The sequence below is a fragment of the Bombina bombina genome, chromosome 3 (assembly GCF_027579735.1).
Source record: "Bombina bombina isolate aBomBom1 chromosome 3, aBomBom1.pri, whole genome shotgun sequence".
In the NCBI taxonomy this organism is placed as follows: domain Eukaryota; kingdom Metazoa; phylum Chordata; class Amphibia; order Anura; family Bombinatoridae; genus Bombina; species Bombina bombina.
The window spans coordinates 161,277,143-161,303,946 of record NC_069501.1 but is presented as its reverse complement, the minus strand read 5'-3'; the positions used below and the strand labels follow the sequence as shown (position 1 = coordinate 161,303,946).

At 35.8% G+C, this 26,804-nt stretch overlaps 1 protein-coding gene across 2 annotated transcripts in view; it reads left to right on the top strand.

The window, feature by feature from the left end:
• ROBO1 (roundabout guidance receptor 1) overlaps positions 1-20,970 on the top strand; it is a 551,348-nt gene extending 530,378 nt beyond the window's left edge. For both annotated transcript variants that reach the window (XM_053706024.1, XM_053706023.1), the window contains 3 exons: positions 13,313-13,621; positions 15,921-16,114; positions 19,904-20,970. In XM_053706024.1, coding sequence (XP_053561999.1) covers positions 13,313-13,621; positions 15,921-16,114; positions 19,904-19,918 — 518 coding nt within the window. In that variant the 3' untranslated portion in view covers positions 19,919-20,970. The remainder of the gene's footprint in view (positions 1-13,312; positions 13,622-15,920; positions 16,115-19,903) is intronic.
• The last annotated feature ends 5,834 nt before the right edge of the window (positions 20,971-26,804 follow it).

Below are 26,804 nucleotides of genomic sequence, written 5' to 3'. Positions count from 1 at the left end.
TCTGTGAGCATGATTATGCATTGTTTTGTTTTTTATTTCTTTATTTGTTTACTTTTTATGGAGTGTTCTTATCTGTCTGCACTGATAGCTGCATATTTGAAGTTTGCTAAAGGTATTGTTACCCTCATTGAATTTGTATTTAGTATTTACATGAAACATTGTTTTAGTAAGATTAAAGGGACATTCAATTTTAAACGTATTTGTCCATAGAATTTTTAAGTATATGTAGTACAACATCTTGCAGTTTTCTGTCATGATTTATTTTCTCCCTTTTACCACAATTCATCTCTGTAGTCACTGTATTGTGTTTTTCCCAATGCCTTTAGAGAGGCTGTGGTGCATACTTAAAGGGACAGTTTACTCAAAAAATGTCTCCCCTTTAATTTGTTCCCAATGATCAACTTTACCTGCTGGAATGTATTAAATTGTTTACAAGTATTTCCATTACCTTTATATTGGCATTTGAAATAGTTTATTTAGCCTGTGGTATCCCCACCCATCCTAAAGTTTTTGGCCTCAAGGCCAAGCTGTGTTAACACAGCCAGTAGAAGAAATTACACTCCCAGTGGGTTATAGAAGAGATAAGGTAATAAAATGTTAATTTCTCATTGTTCTCTCCAAGTATTGGTGATTGGTTTATGGACAGATATAAGATAAAGATGCAGGTAAATGTACACAATGTGATAAAGTAATCAGGTCTGATTATACCTACAAGCTCAACCTATTTTATTAGGTTGTGGCCTCAAAACACAAAATCAGCTAATTCATATACACACATAAGCCTTACAAAGCAAATCTTATACATTTTATACTCTGCAACTGGTAAAAAAAAGTAATTGGAAACACATTAACGGAAAAACAATTTTATAGTATACTGTCCCTTTAAGGATCCAGAACCCTCGCTTTACTGGCCAATCCTTACTGTCTATAGTCTGGTTCAGGTTGAACATTACTTTTTTGAGATGGACTTTATGGGATATATATTGTCACCAAAACTGTTTTAGAGTTATGCTTATATATATTGTATCTCTGTTAATACTGCTTATTCCTTTTACTCTTTATTTTTATACAGTATTCTGTGGTTGCTAAGCTGCAACTGCTCTTTAGAAATAAAAATCCTTACAATGATATATGATAACTTCAACAAAACATATCCACAGCATATTCCTTAAAAGTTATTGAATTATTGTATTCATTATGCAGTTCTATTCATACTGACAATTCTATCCCTGTAATATGCTCTCTGCAAGTTGCTGCCATGATTGAAAATGTTAGACCTTTTCAGAAGCAATTGCCATTTTGTGTGTAAAGACAAGCCATTCTTTGACACTCCTGCCACTCCACTTTGTTATCCCTGACATAGTGTTGTATTTGGTTTATTATCATCCTGTGCCTGGGATATTAAGGTTCCCGCAGTAAAGAGAGAAGCAATATATCTATTAAATATTTATGTTAGAACAATTGCGGCCCCCTGTTTCAATTGGCTCATGGCGTTTGAAATAGCAGTGACACAGACTAAACAACGGATACCTTCCTTAACCTCTTGATGGCAAGCAATATAAATAGGTTATTGAAGAACAAAGGTTTGCAATTGTTTTTTCCTCTATATGGGTTAAATATGGGTTAAATGCCATCCTTCTTCTAAAGCATTAAATTGAAAATATTATGCATGAGAATTTCCATTTAAAAACACATAATACATAAAGAAATAAGTGAAGTGAATGCAAAATAATATACAGAATTCAATCTTCTCCCTTGCTTCATCGTGCATAAAATCTGCTATCATATTTTTCAGCCTGCTTTATATATATATATATTATTTTTGATGGTGGGGAGGAGGGTAAGGCAGATGTTATCCTTACTCTAAAGTGTTGTTTCAAGCAAATTTTCTCCAAACAAAAAGCCATCCTCTAATCGTCTCTCCTCATGCCTTCACACACAATATCGACCCCTGCTGAAAAAGGTAATGCTTGTATTCCTGAGAGTCAGAACAAAATGCAAACATTTCCATGATGCTGGAGAAAAAAAAAGACCATAATGGAAATGCCTCAGGTGGCTAAACCCTGTTTTCTTTTATTTTTATTAAAGGGACAGATAAAGCATGGGATTTTAGTCTATTTTCCTATGTTCTCTAATTTGCTTCATTTTCTTTTCTCCTTTGTTGAAAGGCATAAATAGATAGGCGCAGGAGCAGCTAGCTGCTGATTGGTGGATGCACAGACATGTCTCTTGTCATTGGCATATCTGATGTTTTCAGGTATCTATTAGTAGTGCATTGGTGCTCCTTCAATAAGGGCACCAAGCAAATTGCACACTCTGTATCACGAAAGAAAATAAATCGTTTTCATGTCCTTTTGCACCTTCCATAAGATAAATTATAAAATAAATAAATAATTGCATAAATAAAATTTAAAAAAATATCTCTGAGGAAATGTAATTTTTACCCATCATGTCTGTACATTTGCTAAAGACAGAGAATACCTTAGCTCTTTTTTTTCTTCTAAACTCCTGCTTCTCAGCCACAACAATCTGATTAGGAATTTCATTACCAGTTAGCAATTTTTCAAAGAGGGGCATCATTTTCCATTAATATGAAAAGCTTAATATTATAGATGCTTGTCAGTGGCTAGAAGAGGGTATTTGAGCCTCTGTGAATCCTTGCACTTGATAGAAAATAAAATAATACAATGAGAACAGCATGATGAACACTCAGTTTGGAACAAGCAGTTTCAGCATTATTATCTGTACTTTACACTGTGTATATGCTCAGAAATATATATCTGATATTAGACTGCATTAAACAAAACTGTGTCAATGCACCTGGCTAGCTTGGTACTGAACCAGAACCCTTTTCAGCAAGAATGTGTTGTTGGAAAATAATCTGATTTGAAGAGGCTATAGGACAGTGTTTGAACACACATAATATAAGCACTGAAAAACCTAGCCTTTTATAAAGAATACCTGGTTCTGCAGTTCACTGGGTGGTGAATTCATTGTACGCTGTTTTATTATAATCTGTGCTTATGCTTAAAAAAATATGTTCAAATGCCAAGAAATGAGTGTTGACCCAGTATGCAGATAATTGCTCTGCTACATTTATAAGATGAATAGAAAACTGACTTATGACTGTTAAACTGCGCACTGAACAAAAAGCAATAAATTTGACAAATGCAATCAATATAAATTGTGCCCTATTCAGCATATTGTCTAAATAGACTAATATCCCCCCTTTAACTCCTGTGCTTCAATTAGCGGTTCTGTAATGTAGGCATAAATTGCCAATTTATGTCAAATTAGGGCTGGTATTTAGAGTTTATCTAGCTCTCATTCATTTTAATGTGTTTTTTTTTTTTTACTGTAGGTGGAAGTTTTAAATATAAATAAGCTATACCAGGCTTTAATAATATTTCACTAGCTTATATTTTGTTTTTATGAATTATATAAATGTATTATAACTACTGAGTTGATTTGATTCTGTTCGCTGTTGAAATTTACTTTTTTAAATTTTTTTAAATATGTTTGAAAAGTAGATTAGAACAATTCAATTGAATGTTCTACAAAAAGGTTTTAATTTGGATGTCAGCCATTGTAAAGCAGTTTAGAAATTTTAAAACTATGCCTCTATAAAGATACAGAAGTAGATACAACACAGTCTTTTATAGCAATACCAGCCACTTTTTAACAAAAGAGTACAAATAAATGGAAATCTATTGTGCTGCATTCAGAGCGTCTGGGATGTTCCGGTGCAAACCTCAAATTTAAGAAACAGTTCCTGCTTCTTATCGACTCCGCCACTTCAGAGGTGGCAGATATAAATAAGTCTAAACTTGCTTGTTCAGAGTGATTAACAGACCCTGCTCTCATGTGATTGGTTATGCAAGAGCAAGGAGTGAAATTGCAAAATGGTACCCTTTTGCAATCTTAAAGGGACACTGAACCCAAATTTTTTCTTTTCTGATTCATATAGAGCAAGCAATTTTAAGCAACTTTCTAATTTACTACTATTATCAACTTTTCTTTGTTCTCTTGCTTTCTTTATTTGAAAAAGAAGGAATCTAAGCTAAGGAGCCAGACAATTTGTGGCTCAGAACCATGGACAGCACTTGTTTATTGGTGCTGTCCAATCAGCAAGGACAACCCTGGTTGTTCACCAAAAATGGCCCGGCATCTAAACTTAAATTCTTGCTTTTCAAATAAAGATACCAAGAGAATAAAGAACATTTGACAATAGGAGTAAATTAGAAAGATGCTTAAAATTACATGCTCTATCTGAATCATGAAAGAAAAAAATTGGGTACAGTGCCCCTTTAATTTTTGCCATGAGATGCTGCATCACAAGAGGCGATTGTATATGAACAGGTGCTCTGCTTGGGAACTTGTCTGCCTGCCGCTTGATACTTGTTGTGCTTATGTTTTTTTAGTTATAATTATTATTATTAGGAATTAATTTATAAAGCTGCAACCTATTCTGCGGTAATGGGGATAAACTATACATAAAACTTACACATAATGATACAAGACACATACAATAAAATATTAACAATACTAGCTGAAACAGGAGGGGAAGGCCCCTGTTCTAAATGGTTTACTATCTAGAGGAAAATATACTAGGAAAGCATTTTTGTAAGTTTAAAGATGCATTGCTATTATTTGTAGCGCTTCCACGCTGTATCAGACATTCATTACTAGGGAAATATTTTATTCTGAAGGTTTTAATGCCTTAATTTTGCTGGCAGCCAATTTCTGTTCCTGAGCTAATCCCTCAAAGTGACTTCTATGGTTTTGGAAAAATATAATTTAAAGACAAAGCAACTGTCTGAAGTGACATATCTGTGCCACAAAGCCATTTATTTGTTCCCAAGAAAAAAAAGATTTGTGAAAAACAGTAAAAGATGTAACATATTTCATTGCACACAATATAGTGATATATTATTTAATCTGACATTAAAGGGAAAGGAAAGTCAAAATTAAGCTTTCATGATCTAGGTAGATCATGCAATTTTAAAAACTTTCCAAAATACTTCTGTTATCAAATTTGCTTAATTATCTTGGAAATTGGAAAGTTGTTTAAAATGTCATGCTCTGGGGCCGATTTACCAAATGGCGGGCGGACATGATTCACTGTAGCGAATCATGTCTGCCCGACATTGTTGAATGCCAACAGCATACGCTGTCGGCATTTAACATTGGACAAGCAGTTCTTGTGAACTGCTCGTGCAATGCCGCCCCCCTGCAGATTTGAGGCCAATCGGCCAATAGCAGGGGGTGTCAATCAACCCGATTGTATCTAATTGGGTTGGTTGCTGTCCACTGCCTCAGAGGCGGCAGACGAGTTAATGAGCAGCGGTCTTAAAGGGCCACTAAACCCAAAATCTTTATTTCATGATCCAGATAGAACATACAAATTTAAACACATTACAATTTACTTCTATTATTTATTTTGCTTAATTTTTTTAGATATCCTTAGTTGAAGAAAAAGCAATGCACATGGGTGAGCCAATAACACAAGACTTCTATGTGCAGCAACTAATAAGCAGCTACTGAGCATATCTAGATATGCTTTTCAGCAAAGAATATCAAGATAATATAACAAATGAGATAGTAGAAGTAAATTAGAAAGATGTTTAAAATTGCATTCTCTTTCTAAATCATGAAAGAAAAATTTTTTGGTTTCATGTCCCTTTAAGACCGATTTTTCTTAAGTGCTGTTGCCTCGCTCAGAAATAGGGGCATCAGGGGCCATTCGTCCCTTGATAAATGCCCCTCTGTCTGAAGCTTGGAAGTTACATTTTTACTTTTCTGCCCTTTTGAGCAACGCTCAGTTTAATTAAACATGTAACATTGATATTCATCAAAAGGAAGAAAAACAAAATGGATGCCAATTTAGATTCACTAAAATAAAAAAAGCCATATGATTACAGATAGACTCTCGGAGTTCAGGCTACTATTGAACTCCTGGGAATTCTCTGAAATTTCGTGGTCTGGCAGGATTGCAGCCATAAAAATGTCTTTACTCCCAAAGATTACATATTTATTTTGCTGCATCCCGCTACAGGCACCTAGATATCTTCTTAACAGATTACAAAGCTTAGTGTCCACTTTTATCTGGAAGGGAAACAGACCGAGAATCTCTAGACACACTCTTCAGAAAGCAGTATGCCAGGGAGGGTTAGCGCTCCCTAATATTGTAGCATACCACGATGCATCCATACTCACTCATATCCTAGGCTGGAGTACTGTCGACCTCTCTCTTAGATGGCAGGATGTCGAAAGAAACCTAATACCAAATAATATGAAGCTCTCTGACTTAATCTGGATACCCCAGTATTATAGGAATAAATTGGGTATAGACCATCCAGTAGTGGCAGACACACTCTTATTTTGGGATAAAATTTGACATCGACAAAATGTGGCCCCCTCACCCCTCCCCCATACATTCTGTGACAAGTATAGTTTGGTGTCTACAGGAATCACATGTTGGTTTTTTGTATACTTTAGGGAACCTATGCATTGGAGATCTCTTAGACAAAAATAAGTGGAACACACCTGAGGCTTTCATAGAGAAACTTAGGATACCAAACAGATTTAATTTCGAAACCTCTAGACTTTTTAGCTTTACCCGTAATTGGGGCCTCATGAGAGACCATACCAGAGATAGAACTACCTGGGAGAGTTTTTGGAAAAGAGACAGGAAACCGAGGGGACTATTATCCTTCACATACTCCTTAATAATAAATGACCAGCAAGTCCTCAAGGGTAGTGCTCAATTAGCTTGGGAAGGAGACTTGGGGAAGTCTGTTGACTTGAAATCTTAGTTTAGGGAGATTATGATGGCCAAAAAATATCTCCACTGCTCCTTCCTCTGGGAAATCCACTACAAAATTGTACATAGATGGCACTTAGTCCCGAAATGCCTTCACCAAATTTATGACAATGTGTCTCCCCTCTGCTGGAGAGAGTGTGGACAAATAGGTTCGTGGATACATGTGTGGTGGGATTGCCCTAAGATTAGGCCTTTTTGGAGAGAGTGTTTTAGTCTGTTGGAAGATCTAAGATTTAACCTTCTCTTGTTACCAGAAGTAGGCATACTACACTTACATTTGCCTAGAATGCCACTAGCAAGGAAAATCTTCCTTATTTACTTCTTCACCGCAGCAAAATTGACAATAGCCAGGGATTGGAAGCAGTCCCACCTCCTTTCTATTCAGAAGGTTATAGCTCTCATTAGGTTCATCAGGGCAATGGAAAAATATGTATTTAGCCTCCTGAATAAGTCAGAACTTTATGCCAACATTTGGGAGCAATGGACTGAGCTCTTCGCAACTTAGACGGCCTGGATAGGTTTCTATGGAGATTGCGAACTCTTATCTCCCCCCCCATTTTTTTTCCCTTCTATCCCAGCATTCCCTATTTCTCCAAGCTCACTAAGTCTAGAGATGATTCACATATATAACAAATAGTGTGTAACTACCTTAAGTAATTACTTATCCCAGATATTAGGCTCTACCTGCAAAGCTAGAGAATTAATGCAACTTATTAGCCTTCCCATTTCTAATCAACAAATATCGCCACTTTCTTTGCCTCTATCATTTCAAATTATCATTCTATAAAGCACACTAAATTATTTGGGAGTTTGATCCAATTTATGTAATACAGAAAAAAAATAGGTATTTGTGTCTCTTAGTCATGACCACACTGATTATATTGATGATGAAACTTTGGTGTGTATAAATAATGTTATACCCTGAGAAGTACGTTTCAATTACCTTTCCAATCTGGGTGTTATACAAGTATGTTCTTTCAGATGTTACGCAATGGTTACATATTTGTTAACAATGAACAAAACTATTAACATGTAACAAGTTAAATGTTTGTGTACATGAGAAGTATGTATATATTTGATTTACCTCAATAAAAATCTATCAATATATAAAAAAAAGCCATATGATTAGGGTCAAATTTCATTCACTAGCATCCTATTGCCATTCAGTAATAGTGATGTGCAAATGTTTAAGAAATTATGTGTTTGAAAGCTGGTCTTGCCTTCCTTTGATCTCTTTCATCAGCTAGCACCCCTTTGACTTTTGGTAGACCTGTCCTTTAAAGGAGCATTGACTTATATTAAGTAGCTTTGTAGCATCGACTGGAAGTCCCTGAGGTTTGTGGTGGTGGACATATTCAACTAGGGGCAGTTCCACTTTCTACTTGAGAACTCCTGGTCCTACCTAGAAACAGTGGTATTGGGTGGTGGAAGGGGAGGGCGGTATGGTCCTTATTCATGACTACAAGAGAGGTGGTGAGAGTTTTTAATTTTGATATTATTTATCATTTAGGTTATTTTCTAAAAGAAAAGTTGTGATTTTTTTTTTAATATTTATTTATTAAAGTAAAACCTTAACCTTGATGATCAATTAAAATCAGAAATGTTAATTTGAATTAGACTTTTCTGACAGATTTGATCTTAGATTGCACGCCAGATAAAGTCCAATATTCAAATCAGTTTATCATATTTTGTTATATAAAATTGTGTGTTCAAATTTTTTTTTTAAATAACATGCCATGTTCAAATATGGGGACTGATTGACAAGTCTGAACAATGTAATCAATGGTGAGTTTGTTACTGGTTGAGGCTAGTGTGTGTTACTGAAAGTGAGTAACCTTTATAAGTAACTAATTGTAAGCAACGAACAGAGAGAAGAAAGAATCAATAAGGTTTTAGTAAATCCAGGTCTTTTGCATGCCTTAATTACATAATTTTACTAGAAATACTATAGGTATATCCTATACATATAGATAGAAAATAGATTTAATAGTTTATCAATAATAGTTTCCCAATAAAACATTAAGGCCTAGATTACGAGTGGAGTACTATATTTTGCTTCCGCAAGCACAATTTTTGCACATCCCTCAGTAATATCAGCACACTTAAATGTGCCCTGGTATTACAAGTTAGGTGGGTTCATATTGCCTAGAAGCCTTGCGCTCACAAGAGCTTGCTTCCATAGGTTCCAATGGGAGCTTTGTTCTCATGCCGCGACACCTAGCACAGCACAGGGGGCAATTCATGCAGCGGTGGGCAGCATTTATATGTGTATATACACATTTTGATCAAAAAGTAAGGAAGGGGGAAAGGAGTAGGGAAAAAGAGGGGATTGGTAGCACTCTTATCCTAAATTTTGTGACAAGCTGTTATAAAACAGCATATATACACCGCTAGGAGGTGAGAAAAATAGATTAAAACAAAGTTTTTATTTCATTACTTAAAACTTAAATAAGGTATTAGAAAAAGCGATATAATAATCGCCAAAATATAGCCCACAACAACTAAAGCAAAAAGCAACACTTTAAATCCAGTGCAGCTGCAAAGCTATTTAAATGTCACCCCCCCTGTAATTCTGGCCGATAGCAGGAAACATCGGCATCAGGTGCCAGGGGTAGCACAGGATAGCGTACACAAGCAGCTCCTAGATAAACCAAAAAGTAATTGCTATTGCTAAAATATTTTAAAACCAGCACATAAACATGTTTCGGCCGTTATACAGCCTTTCTCAATGTGTTATAGATTAAAAAAGTGACAAGCCGATTATCCTTCATGCAACCCTTTATGTTATTTGTTTATATACACATATTAACACATAAATATATATGAATATAAGCATATACATATATATTTACAGTAAAACACAGTCCACATTGACCAAAATGTAAAGGCACTTTCACTTTAACCCTTATAACTGCTTTGTGTAGTTTTTTACTTAAAAAAAAAAAGGCTTACATTTTTTATTTATATTAAGAAACTGTGGCCTAGATTTAGAGTTGGGCGGTAGCCGTCAAAACCAGCGTTAGAGGCTCCTAACGCTGGTTTTGGGCTACCGCCGGTATTTAGAGTCAGTCAGAAAAGGGTCTAATGCTCACTTTCCAGCCGCGACTTTTCCATACCGCAGATCCCCTTACGTCAATTGCGTATCCTATCTTTTCAATGGGATCTTTCTAACGCCGGTATTTAGAGTCGTGTCTGAAGTGAGCGTTAGAAATCTAACGACAAAACTCCAGCCGCAGAAAAAAGTCAGTAGTTAAGAGCTTTCTGGGCTAACGCCGGTTTATAAAGCTCTTAACTACTGTGCTCTAAAGTACACTAACACCCATAAACTACCTATGTACCCCTAAACCGAGGTCCCCCCACATCGCCGCCACCATATTTAAATTTTTTAACCCCTAATCTTCCGCTCCGTACACTGCCGCCAACTACGTTATCCTTATGTACCCCTAATCTGCTGCCCCTAACACCGCCGACCCCTATATTATATTTATTAACCCCTAATCTGCCGCCCCCGCTATCGCTGACCCCTGCATATTATTATTAACCCCTAATCTGCCGCTCCGTACACCACCGCCACCTACATTATAGCTATGTACCCCTAATCTGCTACCCCTAACACCGCCGACCCCTATATTATATTTATTAACCCCTAATCTGCCCCCCTCAACGTCGCCTCCACCTGCCTACACTTATTAACCCCTAATCTGCCGAGCGGACCGCACCGCTACTATAATAAAGTTATTAACCCCTAATCTGCCTCACTCCCGCCTCAATAACCCTATAATAAATAGTATTAACCCCTAATCTGCCCTCCCTAACATCGCCGACACCTAACTTCAATTATTAACCCCTAATCTGCCGACCGAATCTCGCCGCTACTGTAATAAATTTATTAACCCCTAAAGCTAAGTCTAACCCTAACACCCTAAGGACCTTTTGTGGGGCATGCCCCAAAGAATTCAGCTCTTTTGCCTGTAAAAAAAACCATACAATACCCCCCCCCAACATTACAACCCACCACCCACATACCCCTAATCTAACCCAAACCCCCCTTAAATAAACCTAACACTAAGCCCAACTGAAGAATGACGGTTCCTTTAAGGGACGTCATCCAAGATGGCGTCCCTCGAATTCCGATTGGCTGATAGGATTCTATCAGCCAATCGGAATTAAGGTAGGAAAATTCTGATTGGCTGATGGAATCAGCCAATCAGAATCAAGTTCAATCCGATTGGCTGATCCGATCAGCCAATCAGATTGAGCGCGCATTCTATTGGCTGATCGGAACAGCCAATAGAATGCAAGCTCAATCTGATTGGCTGATCGGATCAGCCAATCGGATTGAACTTGATTCTGATTGGCTGATTCCATCAGCCAATCAGAATTTTCCTACCTTAATTCCGATTGGCTGATAGAATCCTATCAGTCAATCGGAATTCGAGGGACGCCATCTTGGATGACGTCCCTTAAATGAACCGTCATTCTTCAGTTGGACGTCGGAGGAAGAAGATTGATCTGCGCTGGAGGTCTTCACGATGGAGCCGTTCCTCATCGGATGAAGATAGAAGATGATGCTTGGATCAAGATGGTTGCCGGTCTGGATCGCCTCTTCTTCCCGGATAGGATGAAGACTTTGGAGCCTCTTCTGGACCTCTTCAGCCGCCGGATGATGGATGTCTAGCCCCCGCTTGGGTTGGATGAAGATTTCGGAGCCAGGACCGATCGGTGATACCCGGCGAGGTGAAGATAAGGTAGGAAGATCTTCAGGGGCTTAGTGTTAGGTTTATTTAAGGGGGGTTTGGGTTAGATTAGGGGTATGTGGGTGGTGGGTTGTAATGTTGGGGGGGGTATTTTATGTTTTTTTTTACAGGCAAAAGAGCTGAATTCTTTGGGGCATGCCCCACAAAAGGTCCTTTTAAGGGCTGGTAAGGTAAAAGAGCTTTGAACTTTTTTAATTTAGAATAGGGTTGGGCATTTTTTTATTTTGGGGGGCTTTGTTATTTTATTAGGGGGCTTAGAGTAGGTGTAATTAGTTTAAAATTGTTGTAATATTTTTCTGATGTTTGTAAATATTTTTTTATTTTTTGTAACTTAGTTCTTTTTTATTTTTTGTACTTTAGTTTATATTGTAGCTATATTAGGTTTTATTTTACAGGTAAGTATTTAGCTTTAAATAGGAATAATTTATTTAATAAGAGTTAATTTATTTTGTTAGATTTAAATTATATTTAATTTAGGGGGGTGTTAGTGTTTAGGGTTAGACTTAGCTTTAGGGGTTAATCCATTTATTACATTAGCAGCGAGATTCGGTCGGCAGATTAGGGGTTAATAATTGAAGTTAGGTGTCGGTGATGTTAGGGAGGGCAGATTAGGGGTTAATACTATTTATTATAGGGTTATTGAGGCGGGAGTGAGGCGGATTAGGGGTTAATAACTTTATTATAGTAGCGGTGCGGTCCGCTCGGCAGATTAGGGGTTAATAAGTGTAGGCAGGTGGAGGCGACATTGAGGGGGGCAGATTAGGGGTTAATAAATATAATATAGGGGTCGGCGGTGTTAGGGGCAGCAGATTAGGGGTACATAGCTATAATGTAGGTGGCGGTGGTGTACGGAGCGGCAGATTAGGGGTTAATAATAATATGCAGGGGTCAGCGATAGCGGGGGCGGCAGAATAGGGGTTAATAAGTGTAAGGTTAGGGGTGTTTAGACTTGGGGTACATGTTAGAGTGTTAGGTGCAGACGTAGGAAGTGTTTCCCCATAGAAAACAATGGGGCTGCGTTAGGAGCTGAACGCGTCTTTTTTGCAGGTGTTAGGGTTTTTTTTAGCTCAAATGGCCCCATTGTTTTCTATGGGGGAATCATGCACAAGCACGTTTTTGAAGCTGGCCGCGTCCGTAAGCACAGCTGGTATCTAGAGTTGCAATGGCGTTAAATTATGCTCTACGCTCCCTTTTTGGAGCCTAACGCACTGAAAACCCAGCCATTCTGTGAACTCTAAATACCAGCGGTATTTAAAACGTGCGTGGGAAAAAAAGCACGCGTAGCTAACGCACCCCTTTGGCCGCAGAACTCTAAATCTAGGCATGTATACTTTATTTTGTGGGCAATTGGGTCACATTTTTTTCATTAACTAGAGGTCTGATTAATTGCACTAAGCGCAAAGTGAAACTGCAAGCTCACAGGAGCATTAACCAGCCGCTTACAATTGCTGGTTATTTAACGTGCGTCTGTAAACGGGCAAATTTGCCCCTTTATGGGCACACTTTAAAATAGCACTCCACTTGTAATTGAGCCCTAAAAAAAAATGAAATGATAATAAATATAGTTTAAAATGTAATTTATCTCTCATACTGAATATTTTTTTACTAGTGAATTCTTATTCATAGAATGAATTCCATCTCTGATGTTGTATAAATAAATCATGATTCTAATATTATTTTTAAATTGAATCATCTAAATAATACCATTACCCTTGTCATTTTTTCCCCACAGACTTACCACCTCCTCCATTGCCCCCTCCAGCTATAAAGTCCCCAACTGGTCCATCCAAAGCCCAGCTAGATGTGCGTCCTGGGATGTCACAAAAGTATATGGCTGCAGATCAAAGATTAGAACGACCAACAGAAAGAAAAGGCGTAAACTACAGAGGGAGAGAAGGTGCAGAGAGTAGACAACAGGGGGAAATAAGAACACATTCGGGAGAGAGGAGAGAATCACTAGAACAGCAAATTGATGGGAAGATGAAAAGAGGGAAAGTATCAAAGAGAGATGGAACACCCACAAAAGCTCATCAGCTACCAGGTATTTTATTGTATTGATACTATCGCAGAAAGGAATTCATCCCTTTCTTTATTATTATTTTATTATTAAAATACATGAGAAGTTAAGCGTTGTAGTATATTTGCTCAAATTGTGGATTGTGGACTACTGGCAGATATCCAAGTTAGAAAATATTATGTTTTGCCGATAAAAAAAACAAACAAAAAAATAGTTTTGTCTCAATTAACAAGAAAGATCAGTTTCTCTAAAGACATAAACCCTATGGAAAATCTTCCTTATCAAATTTTTAACGTATCAATTAAAGATACTTAAAAAAGAATCATTCCATTTGTAAGTCGCTAATAGGATGTTATTGCGCTAAGAGTTTATATTTATATATTAAGTCATACTTAATGACGACAGTGGAATAACTCTCCATGTGATATGCATGTGATGTAATATCATCCAACTATCATTTCACTGCCAACTTGTCAGGTTTCTCAAGAGTTGATAGCAGACCACAAAATGTTTGTATTTGTTTTAAGACAATGCCATAGTTATGGCTTCAAGTAGACAATCTGTGTTATTTATGAGTAAGTCCTGATCTGGCACACTTGTAATTCAAGATTTGGCTTGTACTAAACACACAAATAGATCACACTGTCAAGCTTTACAAGCAAGTAAAATGCTCTATTGCACTAACTCATTCCGCAGAGCAATACATTTCTCCTTTAGAGCTGAACAGAGCTAGTTATTTGGGGGCTACAAACATATGCCATCTCTGATTGACCAGTAGTGCATTGCCACTCCAGGGGGCCTATTTATTATGGTGCAAGAGGACATGATCCGATATAGCGGATCATGTCCGCTGCATATCGATAAATGCCGACAGCATACGCTGTTGGCATTTATCATTGCACCAGCAGTTCATGTGAACTGCTCGTGCAATGCCGCCCTCTGCAGATTCGCGGCCAATCGGCCACTAGCAGGGGGTGTCAATCAACGGTTGATTTCTGTCCGCCGCCTCAGAGCAGGCCGACAGGTTATGGAGCAGCGGTCTTTAGACTGCTGCTTCCTAACTTCTGTTTCCGGCGAGTCTGAAGGTTAAAACACGGGGCATCAAGCTCCATACTGAGCTTGATAAATATGCCCCCAGATCTCCTTTGCATGGGGTTATACACATAGTTCTGTTATGCACAAATTTCTGTGCAATAACACAACAATGAAATGCTCTAACACATGATTAGAGCATTTTATTATTATCGCTTATGTTCCTTAAAGGGAAACTAAACCCAAATGTTTCCTTTCATAATTCAGATAGAGATTGCAACTTTCTAATTTACTCCCATTATCAATTTTCTTCATTCTCTTGCTATCTTTATTTGAAAAGCAGGAATGTAAGCTTACAAGCAGGCCTATTTTTTATTCAGCATCTGGGTTGCACTGGCTGTTTGGTGGCTAAATGTAGTCACAAATCAGCAAGTGCTATCAAAGGTTCCGAACCAAAAAATCATCTGTTTCCTTGGCTTAGATTCCTGCTTTTTCAAATAAAGATACCAAGATAAAGAAGAAAAATTCATAATAGGAATAAATTAGAAATTTGCTTAAAATTGCATGCTCTATCTGAATCACGATAGAAAATAATTGGGGTTAGTGTCCCTTTAGATCTTTAAATATTATATTATATTTTATATTATCAGTATTAATGAGCTAAAGGTAGCATGTGAGCTCAGTGGTTGGATCACATTTTTTTTATAATTTTATAGGGATTTAAGGGCCGATTTAACAATGTGCGGACGGACATTGATAAATGCCGACAGCATACGGTTTTGGCATTTATCATTGCACAAGCATTTCTAGTGAAATGCTTGTGCAATGCCGCCCGCTGCACATTTGTGGCCAATCGGCCGCTAGCAGGGGGTGTTAATCTCCTCAATCTCATCTGATCGGGCGGATTGTTGTCCGCCGCCTCAGAGGTGGCAGATGAATTAAGGAGCAGCGGTCTTAAGACCGCCGCTTCTTAACTCATGTTTCTGGCGAGCCTGAAGGCTCGTACGGAAACAGGTGCATTCGGGCCTTAATAAATCGGCCCCATGGAGTTTAATCTATCATTGTATACATTTTGTTATGGTTAGGAGCAAATTTATATTAATCACCTACAACATTTCTATAATAATTTGACATTCATGTAGATTTATTTTTAATTTGAGGTAAATTTACTTTGAAGGTCTTGAACAAATGGAGTTGAAATCAAATATATTTGCTGTAAGTTTAAAGTAAATAGTGACTGAAAAGCTACCATTTTGGATTGAATGAATGAATTTATAATTTTCTTTCTCAGAGGATATATTACCTTATGCCAAACCAACATTCCCCACATCAAACAACCCTAGAGATCCTAGTTCCTCCAGCTCAATGTCTTCTAGAGGATCTGGTGGAAGACGAAGGACGGAGCAACCAGCAGGTCGCAGAAATGCTGCAGAGATGCAGCTATTAGGAACATATGAACATGGCGTTGACGAAGATGACATAGAGGTGAGGAATCCTTCTTCAATATATGTAGACTTTTGTTTGAGTAATCATAGTGTGAATATTCTGGTTATAATTGAATTGGACCATATAATTTAATTAAATGGTGATATACACACTCGTTTAAATGCAATAAATGTCACAGGGTTTATCAATTGTCAGACTAAATAGAGAGTAAACACCTTGTAATTATAAGGCATTTCTGTTTTGCTACTATAGAATAACATATCAGCAAGGTCTTAATGTTTATAAAGCAAATGAACATCCTTTTCTCTGCAATTATTTTTCAATAGACAAACTCCACCAACCATTTGCCTTATCTGGAGGAACCAATCTGGGCTTTAGTCTGCAGACAAGAAGGCTAGACACATTCATAAAATTAGTATACAATGTATTTTTGTGCAGTTGTCGTCTGATCAAGCCATTTAGGGACATGTATGTAGCAGGGTTGTCCTTTAGAAGTCAGCAAGGTGCATTTTAAGTTCTGAGAATAATTGCTCAATTTTCAGAGCTAAATTTCATTAAAATGAAGAAAAATACATAATAAAAATATATCGCAAAGTTCCTTCATTACACATTACAAAACATTTTATATACAAATATCTCAAGGTGTTTACTGTTCCTTTAAAGGGACACTAAACCCAATTTTTTTCTTTCATGGTTCAGATAGAGCATGCAATTTTAAGCAACTTTCTAATTTACTCCTATTATCAATTTTTCTTTGTTATCTTGCTATCTTTATTTGAAAAAGAAGGCATCTAAGCTAATGAGACAGCCAATTTTCGGTTCAGCCCATGGACAGCACTTGTTTATTGGTGCTGTCTAATCAGCAAGGACAACCCAGGTTGTGAACCAAAAATGGGACGGCTTCTAAACTTACATTCTTGCTTTTCAAATACAGATAGCAAGAGAATGAAGAAACATTGATAATAGGATTACAATAGAAAGTTGCTTAAAATTGCATGCTCTATCTGAATCATGAAAGATAAAAATTTGGGTTCAGTGTCCCTTTAAAAGGACAGGAAAACCACATTTTATCTTTCATGAATGAGATAGAGCATACAATTTTAAGCAACTTTCTAATGTACTCCTATTATCAATGTTTCTTCATTCTCTTGCTATTCTGTTATCAAATTTGCTTTATTCTCTTTGTATATTTTGTTGAAGGAGCAAAAATGCTGAACACATCAGGTAAGTCAATGACAAGAGGCATATATGTTCAGCTACCAATCAGCAGCTAGCTCCCAGTAGTGCTTTGCTGCTTCTGAGCCTACCAAACTATTCTTTTCAGCAAAGGATAGCAAGAGAACTAGGCAAATTAGATAGAAAATAATTGGAAAGTTGTTTAATATTGTATGCTGTATCTGAACCATAAGGCAGATTTTGGGTGTCATATCCCTTTAATACCAAAGTTAAAGGTTAAATTCACGATTCAGAACTCCCTTAATAGAAATTCAAAACTTAAAAACGAATTCTAATATTTTGCCTCATAAATGCACAACTTATGAATTTCAGATGCCAATAAATTGTCCAATCCTCCATTTTTATTTGTTTCATACCACTACTTACTTGATCTGGAATATCAAGTCTGTTAAAACTTTTTATATCATCACTATTTTCAAAATTAGCATAAAACTAAACCAGCAGTATTTATGTAATTAAGAGAATAGTGTGAAATATTTGAAGAGTGTCAAATTAGATGCAACTGTACACTGCATGTAAAAGTAAACCAATCTGTCTTCCTAGATCTCAGACGTTACTATGGGAAACTGCTCAAAGAAAATTCAACATTTGACCCCTTTTCTAACTGTACTTAAAGTGATGGTAATTCCTAGCATTTTTGAAACGCTAGGATTTACCAGTGTAGCAAATAAAGTGGACTTTCAGTCATAAAGTATAAAATACTTCATGCTGAAAGTTCCTTTATTTGTCTGCAGCATTCCCCGCACTGAGCGCCTCAGGCGGCCCACGACAGAACGCTATTTTGCAGTGAGGCGATCTTAGCCAATATATCTGGCACAATGCCAGCTGGCCCGCACGTCTCGTGGCTACGAGGTGTAAACGTCACCACAGTGACAAAATAGCGTTCTGCCGTGGGCAGCCTGAGGCGATCATTACAGCATATGTTACAGGAAAATAAAGGAACTTTCAGCATGACTGAAAGTCCCCTTTATTTGTTGCACTGGTAAATCCTAGTGTTTCACAAATAATAGGATTTACCATCACTTTTAGGACCACTGGTTGATACCAGAAATCCTATATTTACATTCTCCATAGATCAAGAGAGTGGGTAACATTCAAATGTTGCAGACTTGTCCAAGAATATGCAGTGTAAAAAAGACACACATTGGCTACAAGAAAACCTAGTTTATTTAATTTGCATCACTGTAAGATTGTGTCCCATTGTTTATATTACTCATTGGCACGTAATTGTCCAGAACCACTGCATACTCTACAATTATGTGGTATTGAAAGCTCAGTGCAGTTAATCTTTACCATATGTATTAGTATTATATCTGCTTTAAACATTACAAATAACTTATATTATAGATATTATATAAATGTTTTGATACTATCAATACATTGTTACCCATATATATCAAGACTGGTCAAATCATTTGAAAATACATTTAATATTTCCTTTCTATGAGTACTTGTTATATCCATTCTTGAATGTTAACACTTGTGGTATCTCTACATTTGAATTGGTAGAAATAATGATGATGGAAACATATGTTTTATCATTTGATGTCTACAATTAAAGGGACACTGTACCCAATTTTTTTCTTTTGTGATTCAGATAGAGCATGCAATTTTAAGCAACTTTCTAATTTACTCCTATTATCAATTTTTCTTCGTTCTCTTGCTATCATTATTTGAAAAAGAAGGCATCTAAGCTTTTTTTTGGTTTCAGTACTTTGGGCAGCAGATGAATTTATCCACCAATCAGCAAGGACAACCCAGGTTGTTCACCAAAAATGGGCCGGCATCTAAACTTACATTCTTGCATTTCAAATAAAGATACCAAGAGAATTAAGAAAATTTGATTATAGGAGTAAATTAGAAAGTTGCTTAAAATGTCATGCTCAATCTGAATCACAAAAGAAATTTTTTGGTTACAGTGTCCCTTTAAGGCTGGTAATGGTTTAAACAAGTTAAACCGCATAAGCCTGTGTGTTGGATTTTAACAGGATTTATGTTTTCTTTATTTATTTCAGTTTGAGGATATTTCCTTATGTTCATACCACTTGAGTGTTCTCTTGTTATTTTTAATCAAAAAATATTTGATACATTTGGAGCTCAGGGTATTGGCTACTGAGTATATATTATTATTATTATTATTATTGTTATTATTATCAGATATTATCAGATATTTGTGAGTATATAGGCTTAATAATAGTACATTTGTACTATTACATCTGTAATTTATAATAATAGTAATAGAAGTTTTTTAACTGTTTTTTATTTTTTTTTAAAGAAAAGGGAAAAAAATATTGTGGCAAAAAAATAATAAATACTTTTCACTTTTATCCTTGTGGTTCTTTATCAGCCAGGAAGGAGTATGAGTAATTTGGCTTTGCGTCAAAAGCAAGTAAACAGCTTAAAATGAACCTGTTTCAAGACAAAATGCTTAAACATATTTAGATAGTGTTACAGTTCAATATCCCTTTAACATAAGTTATATTTTTAATTCACATTTTTATTTTTGAAATAGCAAGTAGTTATAAAAAGGATTTAGCTGGTGAAATGTTTTAGGAATTATATTTGTTGACCATTTTTTATTTTGCTTTACAGGAAACAGAAAGTTGAAGGCAAAAGATGGAAAACGGTATAGAAATATAAAAAAAAATCCTTCAAGATGCCTCAAGTTGAATGACGTTATACCAGAGATGCTGTTCAGTGCAATTAAATTGTACACATTATCTCATTTTTTTATCCATGATATCAGCTGAACTCATTTCCCTTCATTTGTTTACACCCTTCTCCCTACGTATTAGTCTTCTTGACTCTTCTCTTTAGCAGCACTTATCACGGCACCTTCTAGTTTCTTCAACCATATAAAGGCAAGCAGTCAGCTCTCTGTGAATCCGGTGCCAATGCTGCTTTTTTGACATTGGACAGCAGAAGGTGCCAATACTGGGATCCTACACTCGTTGCCTATGAAGCTTGTCACATCTGTTACCTGTCATGTCCTAAACTGAGGCGATGCAGTGCACTGCCTCCGTATCACCAAAGCATCCATGTCCGTCTATAATGTTAAAAACAGCCACTTAAAGGAGTTTCACGCACAAAGGTTTTATTGACTGTGTGGTAGGCTGTAGTTGAAAAAGATATTTTCATTGCGAAACGTAAAGATTACTGTTGCAACAGTATTGCCCTTTTTAACAATAGTCAAATACATTTTGGAGTTAGTTGCATTGTAAATATGTACTTTTTTCATACGTTCCTGTGGTTACATGTCCATCCTTAAAGTATCTTTGCTATCTCATTCTATTGATTATATGGAAGTCAAGCCAGTCAATTACCTGGTGGTCTTGAGTTACTTAACAGAAAAAAAAAAAAAAACTTTCAAAAAAATCATTTATTTTTCCATTCAATAACATTTGTAGGAAACAAAAGACAAAAAAAAAAGAATTATAACATTTGTACTAAACATCAAACGAGAAACTGTTGACGTTATTTGGTTGATACATGGATGAATCCAGCTTAAAAAAGGGCCACTTCAGGACATTTGGTTTGATTTTTTTTTATTTTGTAATGCACTGTTATGTTGGTTTTAAAAGCACAATCACTAAACTTTATTTTTAAACCATTGTAACTATTAACCTTTTTTTGTCTTATTGATAAATGTTGAAAATTCATTATTTTTTGTGTATGCCTTTTGTTGTTAAGTTTAATGTTGGACTGTTTGAAAAAATTACAAGCGGTGAAGTGTGTTTGCTTGGTTTATATCTATTTGTCTCAAATTATAATTTGTGTAATACTTCGTATCATTACTGGCATGGAGGAAGCAGACTTCTTGTAAAAATAAAATAAAACCGCTCACTGGTCTTCCAAATGTCAGGTCAGAGTGCTTTTAAATATATATATATATATATATATATATATATATATATATATATATATACATATATATAATGATTTGGCAGTGAAGAATAAACTTTCTTCTCTATTTGTTTATTAGACAAATATCAAAGCTTAAAATGTTATATCAAAATGTACAACCTATGTCCTCAGTAGCATTGTGCATATGCCTGTATGCATGGCAACCAATTATGTGCTGTGCAGGCTGTTATTCCCAGTTTTTTGCCAGTAATGATTAAAATGCTTATTGCACATACTACCATTAAAACATCATTTATACCATAGGGATACTTTGCCCAATATCACTGGAGCTTTGTGATATAATAATTCAATTTTAATTCAATTTTAGAGATACAAGGAAGAACCATAGTTCCATTTTTAAAGCTAAAATGAAACGTTCAAGATTCAGATAGAGCTCACAATTTTAACCACTTTCCAATTCTCATCCATTATCTAAATGTGCACAATATTTTTATATGCACACTTTCTGAGGCACGGCTCCTACTGAGCACGTGCAAGATTCACAGTATATACTTATATGCATTTTGTGATTGTCTGATGGCTGTTACATGATGCAGTGGAAGGAGAATAAAACTAACTTTAAAATGTGTCAGAAAAAAATTACTGTTCAGATGAAATTCAGAATAAGTGATTTTGCCTTTTCTATTTATTATGCATTTATTGATTATGCTATTCTAATGTGTTTAGTGGTAATTTAAGACTCTTGGCATACTCCCAGACTTAATGCCTTATGTCTCTTTCCGTTAGAGCAACAATGCAAGATTGCAGTTCATAATTATACGGTAGTGTTATTGTTGCCTATATTCTAGGTGAAATATAAGATTTACAATTATATCCTCTTTCTGCAAAAAAACAAAACAACCACTCCACATACACACACGCTTACATATACACTAACTATATATATATATATATATATATATATATATATATATATATATATATATATATATATATATATATATATATATATATATATAGATAGATAGATACACCCATACACACATATATACATATATACATACTGAATATAATTTATGAATTTATACTGGAATTAAAAGTGTTCCTAACTGGATAGTTGCCAAAAATGTTGCAATTTTGAATGTAGAACTATATAACAATATTGCCTGACATGACCTGATGCACTTTGGTACAAACTATGAAAATTAATATCTTTACTGCACAATGAAAATGGATTGACTCTTGTAGCTAGTTAAAGGGATATGGAAGTAAAAATTTTAATTTCATTAAATAAACTTTCAACTTCACATTTCTCTTCTTATCCTTTGCATGAGAGCATACTAAGGTAGTTTCAGCATGTGTCTCAAGTACTATGACCTCCATTTATCATTTGCCAGATGGATGTTTTATTATTAAGAACCCTGTCCGCCTGGCTGCTTTTTAAGCAATGCCGTCCCCTGACGTGCAAGGACAATCGCACATGAGCAGGGGCTGTCAATCATCTCAATCGGTTTGGGATGATATAAGCCCATTACATTTTCGGTGGCAGAGAGGCTAAGTAGCTGCAGTCTTAAGAAGCTGCTTCCACAGCTTAAAGGGATACTGAACCCACATTTTTCTTTCATGAATCAGGTAGAGCATGCAATTTTAAGCAACTTTTTAACACTTTTACACCTATTATCAAATGTTCGTATCTTTATTTGAAAAAGCAGATATGTAAGCTTCTCTGGGTACATTTTAGCCACCAATCAGCAAGCACTACCAAGGTGCTGAACTAAAGGTGGGCCAGCTTATAAGCTTACATTCCTGCTTTTTCAAATAAAGATACCAAAAGAAAAAAGAAACATTTATAAAAGGAGTAAATTAGAAAGTTGCTTAAATTTGCATGCTCTATCTGAATCATGAAATAAAAAAATTGTGTTCAGTATCCCTTTAAGCTGTGGATGCAGCTTCTTAAGAAAAATGGGTCCAGTATCCCTTTAATAAATAGTGCCAATATGGCAGCAGTATTTGAAAAAATGTTTATAACAATATTATGACATATAAAGCTCAATACACTTGAATGCTCATTCAGCTACCTCAGTATGCTCTCAAGGAAAGGGTCCAAGTAGATTTAATTGCAAAAGTAAATTGTATGCTTTAATTTTCACTTTGCTTTCTCGTTTAATGATTTAATAATATGGTTGTTATGAACAGCAAATATGTCTGCATTTAAAGTCAGCTTTTCCATACCTTAAAATTCTTTGTTCTCATTGATCCTATGGTATAAATGTATGTTTTATTGGTATGAATATTACTAGTATGAAACATAAACTGGACATTCTGAATAAAAAGAATTCTGTCTCTGTTTAGCTGTGGTTATTTGTTAAATCCTTAGATTTGGCACTTAGCGGCTACAAATCTGCCACAAGTTTTTGTTCTTGATTTTTGTACCTGATCTATAATTTGTACTTTGATTTGTCATAGGTGCTAATATACAGTACTGCTTTTTTCATGGGCAGTCATCAGGTCAAACTGCACCAGAAATAAACAGCTTTGTCAAATATTTTGTAAAAGAACTCTTTATTTAAAACAAAAACGAACCTTGAAAGAATGAGAAATGTAAGGGAACAATCCATGTGATTTATGTTTTTATTATGTTCATTTAAGAAACAACTTATTTTTAACCATAATTTTGCATACTGGGGATCAGATAATCCAAAACATAATTTTTGTCACATTATTTATTAAAAAATGTTCTCAAGTACCTCTATTGTTTTTGGTGTTTTCTTTTACAATTTATCATAAAAATGGTTTTAGATGATCATGATATAATTTTACGTCATCATTTCTTTCTTAACCAATAAAACTATATCAAGTGTCACATATTTGAGGTAATATGGAAAAATATACTTTTGGATCTTCATTTTAAAAACAAAAGTGCCTTACGGGATTGTGGCACTATGAATTGTTAGTAGTGCAGCAGAAAAAGAAAATGTATTATGGTATATAGCAATTAAAATTAGTGAAAAAAGCATACTCTTATTAATCACAAAGAAAATCAATCTATTTATCTATCTAAAAATAAATACACTTATAATAATGATAGCGTTGAAGTTTTCTATCAAACATTTAAAGGCAAGATATTTGCAAGCTTAAACTGCCTCCAAATTACATAAATTACATCACTAATGATGTTAGTGAAATAAAAAATCACATAACTAGTGACATCACCCATTAAGTCATACTAATGATGTTAGTGACATCATCAATCACATAACTAGTGACATCACCCATTAAGTCATTCAGCAGTAATAGGGGAAAAATAAAGCAGAGTCTATAAGCCTACTCTTCTTCTCCTATTCAGCATTCCTCTCTCTCACACACAACCACCTCTTTATCCCCCCACCTCATACACAATCCTTCTCATACTCTCACCTCGGCATAGGGTTGCCATGTTTTCTTGGGGAAAAAAGTGTATATTGAAGAAGGTGGCACCCAAATAAGAAGCAAACCTTTATTACAGGCGCTCCGAATAAAGGTTTGCTTTTTATTTAAGTGCCGCCTTCTTGTTTTCTTCAATATACACTTGGGCTGTTGGAGAGAAGCCTGGAAGGCGAAGCACCTACTACAGTATATGACCTTGGTGATGTGCTGACCCTGTGTGCCTTTTTGTACTATGCTTTCTTGGATAGTTATAAATTACACATTCTGCAGGGTGTGCAGGGAGGAACATGAATTGTGTTGTCCAGCAGCGCTATTCACGTGCTGTCCAGAGGCATAATTCATGTTCCTCCCTGCACACCCTACACCATGTGTAACTCATAACTATCCAATAAAACATGGTTGAGGTGGCAACCCTTCCTCGGCAGCAAGCAGATGGGTAAGTTTTGTAGTGCAATTTGGCAAAAATAGCCTGAGCATGGCAAATCCAGTTGTTTTTTATAGTAACTTAACACAGTACACTTGCAATATGCTTGGGGGAGGTTTGAAAAATGCAAGCACGTGCTATCTATGTACGTGTACAAGTGGGACATATGTAAAAGCACATGCCTGCTATGTATGCTGCTTTAAAAGGATAATTTCTTTCATGATTCAGATAGAGCATGCAATTTTAAGCAACTTTCTTATTTACTCCTATTATCTTTTTTTCTTCATTCTCTTGCTATCTTTATTTGAAAAGCATGGCTCTTAGCTTAGGAGACAGCCTATTTTTGGGTCAGCACCTGGATAGCGCTTTTTGATTGGTGGCTAAATGAAGAAAAATTGATAATGGGAGTAAATTAGAAAGTTTCTTAAAATTACATGCTTTAAATCGTTTTAGTATCCCTTTAAATGATTTTGAATATGAATGCCCATATTTCAAGGACTTGATTCTGAAGAGGGCTGTTAAAGGGAAATAAAACGCTAAATAAAACCTTCATGGTTCAGATAGAGCTTGCCATTAAAAAAAAAATAATTGTATTTTTTTGGTATTTTTGGTTTAAAAGCATACCTAGATAGGTTCAGGAGTAGGAAAGCACTACTGGGAACCATCTGGTGATTTGTGGTGTGTTTGTCTAGCTCCCAGTAGTGCATTGCTGCTCTGGTGCTGACTTTAAATACTGTAAATGCCTAAATTCTTTGCAGGGATTTAACGATCATGAAACCCAACATTTTTCTTTCATGATTCAGATAGAATCAGAGAATACAATTTTAAACAAGATTCCAATTTACTTCTATAATTTAATTTGCCTCATTCTTCAGATATCCTTAGTTGAAAAAATAGCACATGGGTGAGCCAATCACACCAGGTATCTATATGCAGTCACCAATCATTAGCTACTGAGCATATTTCGATATGCTTTTCAATACAAGGTATCAATAGAATGAAGCAAATTAGATAATAGAAGTAAACTGAAAAGTTTTTAAAATTGCATGTTCTACCTCAATCATTAAACATAAAAAATCATACTTGTAAGTACAAAATGTAATTGTTGTTTTTTCGTAAAACTGACTGAATATGAGCGTTCCATTGGCGTAGATGACATTTTCTCTCAAATCCCAGCGTAATTTTGTAAACATTTCTGCCCTACAGTTCTCACTGTTTTTTCTCACAAAGTGGTGGTGAGGTTGTGACAAAATACTTAATATACTAATAGAAAAACACATGCATACAAGAACATAGGCAATTGTAATATGCTACATGCAGAATGCAGCGTAATGTGATGTATATTGGCTGCCGGATTTACTGCCCCTGCTCACTGCTAACTTCATCCTAAACAGTGAAGTTTCCTTTCCAGCGAGCTCCATTATTTCAATAGGAGACATCTCATCACTCGCAGGTATTGCCCCATTTTTAAGACAATTCCACAGTGCAGCCCCTGCGAGGTACGGTGTGAATAGCCACGTCTGGTCTGGTGAGATCTAAATAATCTGCCCCATAGTTATTTGGAAGCAATAGTACAATAATAACATGCTCTAACATATTAAGCCATTCTCTTATTGCACGTTAATGCCCCTTTAAAGAGACATTGGAAAGATCTATGTGAATCATCAAGGAAAAATGTTGAGTTTCATGTCCCTTTAACGGTATAATCCCTGGTGAGAGAAGTTGAAAAACCACTGTCCTTCGTAATCTCACACATTTTTTCAAGTTGCCTGAATGCTG